This window comes from Rhinopithecus bieti, unplaced genomic scaffold (genome assembly GCF_001698545.2).
Source record: "Rhinopithecus bieti isolate Rb0 unplaced genomic scaffold, ASM169854v2 scaffold_6776, whole genome shotgun sequence".
NCBI classification, from domain to species: Eukaryota; Metazoa; Chordata; class Mammalia; order Primates; family Cercopithecidae; genus Rhinopithecus; species Rhinopithecus bieti.
In genome coordinates this window covers 2,156,741-2,168,051 of record NW_016805299.1, presented here as the reverse complement: position 1 = coordinate 2,168,051, position 11,311 = coordinate 2,156,741, and the positions used below count along the sequence as shown (strand labels likewise).

The 11,311-nt window shown below is 45.8% G+C and overlaps 2 protein-coding genes across 4 annotated transcripts in view; both read right to left on the bottom strand.

Moving 5' to 3' along the window:
* The window catches only part of COQ5 (coenzyme Q5, methyltransferase), a 37,145-nt gene that overhangs the window by 22,604 nt on the left and 3,230 nt on the right, over window positions 1-11,311 (bottom strand). For 2 of the 3 annotated variants that reach the window (XM_017872118.1, XM_017872120.1), the window contains exons 2-3: window positions 6,066-6,215; window positions 3,992-4,213 (exon numbers count right to left, since the gene is read on the bottom strand). In XM_017872118.1, the coding sequence (XP_017727607.1) occupies window positions 3,992-4,213; window positions 6,066-6,215 (372 nt within the window). Of the gene's footprint in view, window positions 1-3,991; window positions 4,214-6,065; window positions 6,216-9,999; window positions 10,091-11,311 lie in introns of all 3 variants that reach the window. The other variant, XM_017872119.1, reaches the window with a different exon arrangement.
* Window positions 6,223-7,613, bottom strand: LOC108529658 (60S ribosomal protein L29-like). Its single transcript, XM_017872125.1, has 2 exons — window positions 7,205-7,613; window positions 6,223-6,892 (listed from the first exon to the last, which is right to left on the bottom strand). Exons 1-2 carry the CDS (start codon window positions 7,289-7,291, stop codon window positions 6,512-6,514), a joined length of 468 nt encoding a protein of 155 aa, XP_017727614.1. The 5' UTR covers window positions 7,292-7,613; the 3' UTR covers window positions 6,223-6,511.

Here is an 11,311-nt window from a genome sequence, read left to right as displayed (position 1 = left end):
TCTCAAAAAAAAAAAAATAAATAAAATAAAATAAAATAAAATAAAATAAAATAAAATAAATGGTATATATAGGATGTTTTCAACTTTATAAAAAGGGAATGATTAGGAAAGAGGAAGGAAACATTACCATATTGAGGGGCATCTCTGAATGTTTGAATTACAGTTAATATTTGCTTTCTTCTTAACACTTTTTCAAGCCAGGCGCGATAACCCACGCCTGTAATCCCAGCACTTTGGGAGGCCAAGGAGGGCAGACCACTTGAGGCCAAGAGTTTGAGAGTAGCCTGGCCAACATGGCTAAACCCTATCTCTACTAAAAATACAAAAATTAGCCAGGTGTGGTGGCATACATCTATAATCCTAGCTACTCACCTGCCTAATTTTTTTTTTTTCTAGTAGAGACAGGGTTTCACCATGTTGGCCAGGCTGTTCTCGAACTCCTGACCTCACGTGATCCATCCACCTCGGCCTCCCAAAGTGCTGGGATAACAGGTGTGAGCCACGGCACCCAGCCAAATACATATATATTTTAAAGCTCCTGGCCCTAAGATCTTCCATGTGGGAAGGAAAGTGCTACATAAAAAATATAAATAAAACATATAACCATGCTATACATTAAAAAAAAGTAGTTAAGTGACACATTAACTTTTTTTTTTTGAGACAGAGCCTTGCTCTGTCACTCAGTCTGGAGTGCAGTGGTGTGATCTTAGCTCACTGCAACGTCTACCTCCTGGGTTCAAGAGATTCTCATGCCTCAGCCTCCTGAGTAGCTGGGATTACAGGAGTGCACCACCACGCCTGGCTAATTTTTGTATTTTTAGTAGAGACGGGGTTTCACCACTTTGGCCAGGCTGGTCTCGAACTTCTGACCTCAGGTGATCTCCCTGCCTCCGCCTCCCAAAGTGTTGGGATTACAGGCGTAAGCCACCGCGCCCGACCACACATTAACTTTCACATTTATTAAATAATTTCTAGGGTCCTCCTACTTAGTTTATACTTTTCATGATGTTTTTGCAAAGGTATGATTATTGGAGATTGATAAAACAAGGAGGAAAGACAAAACTGTACTTGGGGCACTTAATAATTCCTACACAGACGCATTTGTCTTGGTGCTTAGGAGAGCTCGAAGGGCAGGCTATGCAATGGAAGAGATGATTCCAGAAATGGAACACTGCCTATCATTTCAATATCTTTGTTTTCCATTCTTTATGGCTGAGTACCAGAGAGCAGGGAAACATGTTTGTCAGTAGGAGTAAGGAAACATAGTGCCTTTGTCTGAAAACACTAGTGACTGTCTGCCTTCTGACCAGTACTGATGGTTAACAAAGGAGCCCTTCAGCTTGGGGGCCAAGTGGGCTGCAGTTCGTCTAGGCAGCTCCTTCTCAGGGTGGGAGGAGGAAGAGGAGGAAGATTTGAGCTAAAAAATAACCATAGACACTCATGGTGGGGGAGGAGAAGGAGAGAAATGCTGATGCTGACCTGAGGGACGTTCTTTGTTGTATACCACTGCCCCTCACAGTGGCCATCTGTGGTCCCTGGCCAGCATGGAAGAGGGCAGAGCAGCGGCTCTGAAAAGCTGGGCCGGGTGTGGTGGCTCACGCCTGCAATCCCAACACTTTGGGAGGCAGGGGTGGGCGGATCACATGAAGCCAAGAGTTTGAGACCAGCCTGGCCAACATAGTGAAACCCCGTCTACTTAAAATACAAAAAAATTGCTGGCTGTGGTGATGTACAGCTGTAATCTCAGCTACTCGGGAGGCTGAGGCACAAGAATTGCTTAAACCCAGGAAGCAGAGGTTATAGTGACCCGAGATCATGCCACTGTATGCCATCCTGGGCAACAGGGCGAGACTCTGGTCTCACAAAAAACAAACAAACAAACAAACAAAAAACTGGGCCAACAGGGTGCAGTTGCCAGGATGGAGTTTCTCTCTTGTTGCCCAGGCTGGAGTACAATGGCACGATCTCGCTCACCACAACCTCTGCCTTCCAGGTTCAAGCGATTCTCCTGCCTCAGCTTCCCAAATTGCTGGAATTACAGGCAAGTGCCACCACACCCAGCTAATTTTGTATTTTTAGTAGAGACAGGGTTTCTCCATATTGGTCAGGCTGGTCTCGAACTCTGGATCTCAGGTGATCCGACCCCCTCAGCCTCCCAAAGTGCTGGGATTATAGGCGTGAGCCACCACGCCTGGCCAAATTTGCTTTCTTTGAGACAGGGTCTCACTCTGTTGCCCAGGCTGGAGTGCAGTGGCATGATCAAGGCTCACTGCCGTGTCGACCTCCTGGGCTCAAGTGATCCTCCTGCTTCAGCCTCTCAAGTAGCTGCTACTACAGGTGCATACCATCACACTTGGCTAACTTAAATTTTTTGTAGAGACAGTCTCACTATGTCGCCTAGGCTGGTCTTGAACTCCTGGCTTCAAGCGATCCTTCAGCCTCAGCCTTCCAAAGCGCTAGGATTACAGGCACGAGCCACCTTGCTGCCAAAATTTACATTTTTAAGCTAGTACACAAATCATCCATTTTGAGCTTGCAGTAGTCTCGCAGAGATATGCACGCAATCATTTGCCTATCTGTTGTTCGTATTTACCATGGTAGGGAAGTTTCAGGAGCACTGTTCACAAATGTTTCTTTCGGTGTATCATTTGGGTCCTCTGAGAAACAGATGCTGAGATGGACCAACGAGTGTAATAGTTTTTTTGTGTGTGTGGCAGGGGAAACACAGGGAAGACAAAGGGAGAGGAAGAAAGACTGAGCAAGAAAAGCCTTTAGACCAGGCCGGGCGCGGTGGCTCAAGCCTGTAATCCCAGCACTTTGGGAGGCCGAGACGGGCGGATCACGAGGTCAGGAGATCGAGACCATCCTGGCTAACATGGTGAAACCCCGTCTCTACTAAAAAAAATACAAAAAACTAGCCAGGCGAGGTGGCGGGCGCCTGTAGTCCCAGCTACTCGGGAGGCTGAGGCAGGAGAATGGCGTAAACCCGGGAGGCAGAGCTTGCAGTGAGCTGAGATCCGGCCACTGCACTCCAGACCGGGCGACATAGCGAGACTCCGTCTCAAAAAAAAAAAAAAAAAAAAAAAGAAAAGCCTTTAGACCTTAATGCAGATCCGACAAAGCCTCAGCCTACCCAATAAGGACCTCTGGAACAAAGGCTGGCTGTTAAAGAGTCCTGCCTGGAAAATATCCAGGCCCTACTAGTCCCAGTGTTCAGTCATTGGCTGGGGGCTGCCACAAAAGAGCCTGGCCTCCCTTGGAAGCTGAAGCAGAGGCTGATGGTGCTAACAGGTGGAGGCTGCTAGCTAACTGCACTCCTTGTGGCTGAAGGGCAAGTTATTTCTTTTTTTATTTTTAAAATTTCTTTAGAGACAGGGTCTCGCTCTGTCACTCAGACTGGGGTACAGAGGTGCAATCACAGCTCACTGTGGCCTGGAACTCTTGGGCTCAAGTCATCCTCCCATCTTGGCCTCCCAAAGTTCTGAGATTATAGGCATGAGCCATGGGCCCAGCCAAAAGTTCTTTCTTTACAGGAGATGAGAGGTCTGGTTGCACAGCAATCAAACTATCCTAGCATAGACAGGAGAATGGAATGGTTCAAGAATGGGAATGATACACCGAGGTCACCCTGAAGCTGCTGGGAAATTACAGCAAAACTTCTGTCTCAGGGTCTGAGAGCTGAGATCTGAAGATTCAACTCCAATTTGGGATGTGCCACTGAGAAGTTGTGTGACTTGGGTAAGATTCTTGACTTATTCGGGATCTAGTGATCCCAGTCACATAGGGCTGGGTAAGCTCACTCAATGGGCTGCTATGCATGAATAATGCATATAACAGCACACAAACTAGATTCAGCCAGGCAAATCATCTTCAACCTGCCCATCTATAAGTTTCTGAAAGCCAAAAGATAAAGCATTTCAATATTTTACACACTCCACCTTATTCTATAAAGATACAAACATGTCCCGTGTCTGCCTTCTGCAGGACTCACCAGCTCTGTATCCTTGAGCCAAGGCTTTCTGCTTTCCAACCTTTAGCATCTCCTTGTTGATGTCACACACCACGACACGAGACCCGCCCAAGGAATCTTCTTCATTCTGGTACTTTTTGGCAATTTCTTCCCAGGATAAATTTTGCTGGGCCCTTAACTGCCTCTTCTGTTTATTCTGATGGTGGGACTGAACATAATTAAGGAACCGGAATGCAATGTCACCTGTGGGAAGCCAACAGGAGGAAAGATGCAGACTAAATCAAAAATAAAAAAGGAAGAAACAGCATTTCCTAAAACCCAAAGGGGTAACAGAGGCACAGGAGTACCTGTGTTAGCTAATTGGACTCAGTGTGGTTGAAAGCCAAGTCCTTTCTTCTTTTTGTTAGAGACAGGGTCTCACTCCATCACCCTGGCTGGAGTGCAGAGGCACAATCATAGCTGAGTGTGTGAACTCATTTCAACACTAACTTTTTTTTTTTATTGAAAAAATTGGGCCAGGCTTAAGCCTGCAATCTCAGCACTTTGGGAGGCTGAGACTGGTGGATCACCTGAGGTCAGGAGCCTGAGACCAGCCTGGCCAACATGGCGAAACCCCGTCTCTACTAAAAATACAAAAATTAGCCAGGCGTGATGGCAGGCGCCTGTAATCCCAGCTACTTGGGAGGCTGGAGCAGGAGAATCGCTTGAACCTCGGAAACGGAGGTTGCAGTGAGTTGAGATAGCGCCACTGCAATCCAGCCTGGGTGACAAAAGCAAAACTCCATCTCCAAAAAAAAAAAAAAATTAAGTAAAATAAAAACTGAAAATCAGGTGTTTATAATACCGTGACCTAGTAAATATTGTTCAGGACAAATCCAGTGCTTTATTTTTTTTTTTTTTTGAGATGGAGTCTCACTCTGTCACCCAGGCTGGAGTGCAGTGGCCGGATCTCAGTTCACTGCAAGCTCCGCCTCCCGGGTTCACGCCATTCTCCTGCCTCAGCCTCCCGAGTAGCTGGGACTACAGGCGCCCGCCACCTCGCCCGGCTAGTTTTTTGTATTTTTTTAGTAGAGACGGGGTTTCACTGTGTCAGCCAGGATGGTCTCGATCTCCTGACCTCGTGATCCGCCTGCCTCGGCCTCCCAAAGTGCTGCGATTACAAGTGTGAGCCACTGCGCCCGGCTATTGTCCGATGAATTTTTGTATTTTTAGTAGAGACAGTGTTTCATCATGTTGGCCAGACTGGTCTTGAACTCCTAACCTCAGGTGATCTGCCTGCCTTGGCCTCCCAAAGTGCTAGGATTATAGGTGTGAGCCACCACATCCAGTCTCTAATGTAATTTAACATGTACAATGACATCACCAAGATGCATTGTATAAAATCATGACATTTTTCTCTCCAAATGCTCAGTGTACAAGAAGTAACAAAGGACCGTGCACAAACTTTTGATATCCGATGTGATAGCAAATCAAGCAGAAAAGGCAGCCTCGAAAACTTACATAAAGTAATAAAAGGCTTCCCCTATCCCCTAAAAAAGAGGAAAAGGGGAAAAGAGAGGAAAAGCCAATCTGTGTATTTTAGAAATGTGACAGGCAGCTAGGCACAGTTGCTCACACCTTTAATCCCAGCACTTTGAGAGGTCAAGGCACATGTATCACGAGGTCAGGAGTTCAAGACCAGTCTGACCAAGATGGTGGAACCCTGTCTCTACTAACAATACAAAAATTAGCCAGGCGTGGTGGCGCATGTCTGTAATCCCAGCTACTCAGGAGGCTGAAGCAGAGAATTGCTTGAACTCGGGAGGCAGAGGTTGCAGTGAGCCGAGAATACAAAAACATGACAGGCACAAAACTGTCATTCTACGTTTTTGAATGATATTCAGTCAAAAAGATAAGTGCATGCCTTTCTTAGAAGCTATAAGTATGCTGATTTTCAATTACCATCTTCAGCCTAGTGTTAGGTGAGCTAGCTCACTACAGGAAGCTGAGGCAGAGAATTGCTTGAACTTGGGAGGCAGAGGTTGCAGTGAGCCGAGATTACAAATTTCTGTAAAACATGCTTAATGGTAGTGAAGGATACCAAACTCGACATTACCTGTGCCTCCAGCAACATCAAGCAGCTGGGTCCCAGGAAGCGGGCGCATCTTCCAGAGCAGCAAATCCTTCCAAACACGATGGATACCAAGACTCATCATATCATTCATCACATCATACTTCTTAGCCACACTTTCAAACACCTGATAGACTGACATGGGAGAAACACACACAATAGTGCTATTAACAGTATTCACTTAGAAAAATCCTTAACAAAAAAGGAGGAAGCTTTTTTCCCCTGAAATGACCTGTCTTTGCAAGGTGAAACTAAGTCGTAATGCTTGATGCCCAAATCTACACGTTAACATTACCTCTTTATTGATTTATTTATTTTCCTGCCTCAGATTTATTTGTACAAATAGCACAGGAGGACCCCAGCCCCATGCAGATGGCAGTCCAGGGGGGTCGCACCAGTCCTTCTGTCCTCAAGTTGGCAGACGGAGATACCTATTCTGAAGCCTTCGTAGGGGTCTGGGCACCTTTGGGAGCCTCATCTGGAACTGAGGTTGGAGCTGCAGCCTGGGCCTTGGTTTGATCTTTGGCCTTGGCCTTTGACCGACACAGCCTGACCCCCTTGGCAATGCAGGCACAAGCACGCTTCCCAAGCCAGGGGTGGGCAATGTAAGCAAGTGGATCAAGCTTGCGGCTGACACCCTTTGGGATCTTGGGCTTAACCTCCTTGAGCTTTACAAGGGCCTTGATAGCCTCGGCACGTGCACTCATGGCCTCGGCACCGTTGGCCTGCATCTTTTTTAGGTCCTTCTTGTCGTGCTTCTTGGCAAAGCGCATGTTCCTCAGCAACTTGGGGTCCACCTCCTTAAGAGATTCTTATCTGGCCGGGCGCGGTGGCTCACGCCTGTAATCCCAGCACTTTGGGAGGGTGAGGTGGGCACATCATGAAGTCAATGGTTCAAGACCAGACTGGCCAACATGGTGAAATCTCGTCTCTACTAAAAATACAAAAATTAGCCGGGCGTGGTGGTGGGCACCTATAATCCCAGCTACTAGGGAGGCTGAGGCAGGAGAATTGGTTGAAGCCGGGAGGCGAAGGTTGCAGTAAGCCAAGACCGCACCATTGCACTCCAGCCTGGGCAACAGAGCGAGACTCCACCTCAAAAAAAAAAAAAAAAAAAGGGATTCATATCTTTGTGATCGGGGTTTCTTGATATCATTTCTGTGCCATTTTCGGGACTGGTTGTGTGTGGTGTGGTTCTTCGACTTGCGCATGTCTGCCCTGGTCCTCTCTGCAGCCTGCTCCCTGCTGCTGCTCCTAAGTCATGGATGGCATCACATTACCTCTTTAATAAGAGGCTTAAATGTATTTCATGGAAGAAATCAACCTCTTTTCTGCTGTCTTAATTATCATTACTTAGGACTACTACTTTGTAATAATGCCATACATGTACCTGGTACTAAATAAGATGTTTCTGTTTCTTAAAGGATAGGGTGGGAGAAATCGGAATTTTTCTCATGGTTATTATAATAAAAGACAAGATCCATTAGAAAGATGCATACAGAGCATGGTGGCTCTTGCCTGGAATCCCAGCACTTTGGGAGGCCGAGGGGGGCGATTCACTTGAGGACAGGAGTTCAAGACCAGCCTGGCCAACATGGCAAAACCCCGTCTCTAGTAAAAACACAAAAATTAGCTAGGCATGGTGGCGCACACCTGTAATCCCAGCTACTCGGGTGGCTGTGGCAGGAGAATCACTTGAACCTGGGAGGTAGAGGTTACAGTGAGCTGAAATTGGACCACTGCATTCCAGCCTGGGCGACAGAGAGAGACTCTGTTTCAAAATAAAGATGAAAGATGCGTAATTAACAGATGGAAAGACCTTGGCTCATGTCTGCCTTATCACTGAGAAGAACCTCAGGTACAATTTGGTGGGTACGTAGCCAGATGCCAAGCTGTGAATCAGGGCTAAGTCACAATTTAGAGGGCTCTCATGAGTCTTCTCCATAGGATCAACACAGACTGTGGAATCTGGGATAGCTAAAGAGGGAAAGAGTCTACTATCCAAGACTCTCAGAAGCATTTCCCTTTAATTTTTTTTTTTTTTATTTGAGACTGAGTCTCGCTCTGTCGCCCAGGCTGGAGTGCAGTGGTGCTATCTCGGCTCACTGCAAGCTCCGCCTTCCGGGTTCATGCCATTTTCCTGCCTCAGCCTCCTGAGTAGCTGGGACTACAGGCACCTGCCACCACGCCCAGCTAATTTTTTGTATTTTTAGTAGAGACGGGTTTTCACCGTGTTAGCCAGGATGGTCTCAATCTCCTGACCCCGTGATCTGCCCGCCTCGGACTCCCAAAGTGCTGGGATTACAGGCGTGAGCCACCGCGCCTGGCCTTAAAGTTACCTGTTTTTCATCTCAGTTTCTCTGCCTGTAAGATGACTATATCAGTGCCAGCTCCCTACCTCCCTGCCAGAAGGCTGAATTGGATAATGAAGAGGAGATGCTTTGAGTTCCTCAGATGAAACGTGCTGCACAGGATCCAAAACATGACACTCTTCTGCTGAATCAGACTACAGAACCCGCCTTTAACTCAATCTTCAACGTCTATTCTCAACCTTCAGATTTCCAAGTGCACTCTTTCCTTTTTTTTTTAATTTTTTGGGGGGACTAAGTCTTGCTCTGTCGCCCAGGATGGAGTATAGTGGCACAATCTCAGCTCACTGCAACCTCCTTCTCCCAGGTTCAAGTGATTCTCCTGCCTCAGCCTCCCGAGTAGCTACGATTACAGGCCCTTGCCACCATGCCCATCTAATTTTTTATTTTTAGTGCAGATGGGGTTTCGCCGTGTTGGCCAGCTGGTCTCAAACTCCTGACCTCATGATCCGCCCACCTCAGTCTCCCAAAGTGCTGGGATTACAGGAGTGAGCCACCACGCCCAGGCTGCTCTTTACTTTTGGGTGTCTTTGGGGTATCTGGGGGACACTAAGGCTAACCTCACTCAGTATAAATAGTCCTTGCTGGCATGGTGGCACACACCTGGAGTGCCAGCTACTCGGGGAGCTAATGAGAGAGGACTGTTTGAACCCAGGAGTTCAAGGCTACAGTGTGCTATGATTGTGCCTGTGAATAGCCATTGCACTCCAGCCTGGGCAGCATAGTGAGACCTTGTCTCAAAAATAAATTTAAAAAATAGTCCTGGCTTTGCATGTTCCAATATGCATGAATTTCAGTTACTGTGGTTTAGCTAAACAACACCAGTCCCCCAACACCAAGATTCAAGTACAATGGTATATTAAATGTGAGTAATTACAGAAAGTACATTCTTTAGTCTACAAATCACTATGTAAATAACAGATATACATCTGATCAGCAACCAATCATGCACTTCTTTCACAGACTTTAGGTGACTGGTTACTGCACCAGTTACTCAGTTCACAGACAGCAAAGCATGTACTTGTATTGCCTCCTTATCTTTCAGTGAAAAAACCCACGTGGCATAACTGGATAAATGAAAGAGGGAGGCCGGGCACGGTGGCTCAAGCCTGTAATCCCAGCACTTTGGGAGGCCGAGACAGGCGGATCATGAGGTCAGGAGATTGACACCATCCTGGCTAACACGGTGAAACCCCATCTCTACTAAAAAATACAAAAAACTAGCCGGGCGAGGTGGCGGGCGCCTGTAGTCCCAGCTACTAGGGAGGCTGAGGCAGGAGAATGGTGTAAACCCAGGAGGCAGAGCTTGCAGTGAGCTGAGATCTGGCCACTGCACTCCAGCCTGGGCAACAGAGCCAGACTCCGTCTCAAAAAAAAAAAAAAGAGGGAATTGAGCAACAAAAATGAAAATGCTGATAATGCTGGAAGTGAAATTCAAATTGAGTGTCAGTGGAGTTATAGGAGAAATAGATGACTGTGGGAATTTTGACACTGCTGCCACTGGAGACTCTAGACATACAGTCAGAGGAACTGCAGGAAAATGAACTTACCAACATATACAAGAAATGGAGCTGTGACAGAAAAAGTTGAAGATGTCTCAGAAGAAGTGATGCCAGCAAAAACTTTCACATTAAAGGAGTTCTTGGAGGTATTTCATAACATTGAAAGCACAAAGGATAAAATATTAGAAGTAGATAAAAACTTAGAAAGAAATATGGCAATTTGCCAAGGCATAAAAAAAGCTATTTCATATGACAAGAAGGTGGCAAACAGTGCTCAAACTACTCTTGGGAAATTTTTTACAAGGAAATAAAAAGAATTTAATTCTCACGGTTTCTAATTTTTTATTAGAATTTTTTTTCTTTTTTTTGAGACAGTCTCACTCTATCGCCCAGGCTAGAGTGCAGTGGCACAATCTCGGCTCACTACAACCTCCACCTCCCCGGTTCAAGCAATTCGCCTGCCTCAACCTCCCAATTAGCTGTGATTACAGGTGTGCGCCACCACATTTGGCTAATTTTTTTTTTGTATTTTTAGTAGAGATGAGGTTTCACCATGCTGGCCAGGCTGGTCTCGAACTCTTGACTTCAAGTGATCTGCCTACCTCGGCCTCTCAGAGTGCTGGAATTACAGGTGTGAAAGATCGCACCTGGCCATAAATAAGTATCAACTTTGGTATATATTTTTTCATTTCACTATACATTTATAACTGACAGGGTTTTGATGGTTGGTAATTTTTAAAGGTCATAGAACAATTGTAATTTTTCCCATTGATTAAGGTCATTGTGTATGACTTCAGCTTGTACATTTTCAGTCATGCATTACTGTGCAAAGCGAGGACTGTCTGTACTGCAATCTCAGTCCCCAATCTGGAATTCATATTTAGTTTAGCAGTTAACTTCTTCCCTGCTTGCCACTGTACGAAATGTTGATTATACATTGTAAAGCACAAAACAGAAGTTAGGCATTATTATTATCGTTACTAATTACTGGGTAAGAGCATATACTTTGGAAGTAACCCGCCTGAATTCAAATCTCAGCTCTGCCACTTATCAGCAGAATCTTGGGCAAGTGATTTAATGTATTTGTTTCACATTTTCTTTTTCTTTTATTTCTTTCTTTTTTCTTTGGAGGAGTTTCGCTGTTGTTGCCCAGGCTGGAGTGCAATGGCACAATGTGGGCTCACCAAAACCTCCCCTTCCCAGGTTCAAGAGATTCTCCTACTCCAGCCTCCCGAGTAGCTGGGAATACAGGCATGCACCACCATGCCAGGCTAATTTTGTATTTTCTTTTTTTTTTTTTTTTTTTTTTTTTTTTTTTTTTTTTTTTTTTTTTTTTTGTTTTTTTTTTTTTTTTGCTGGG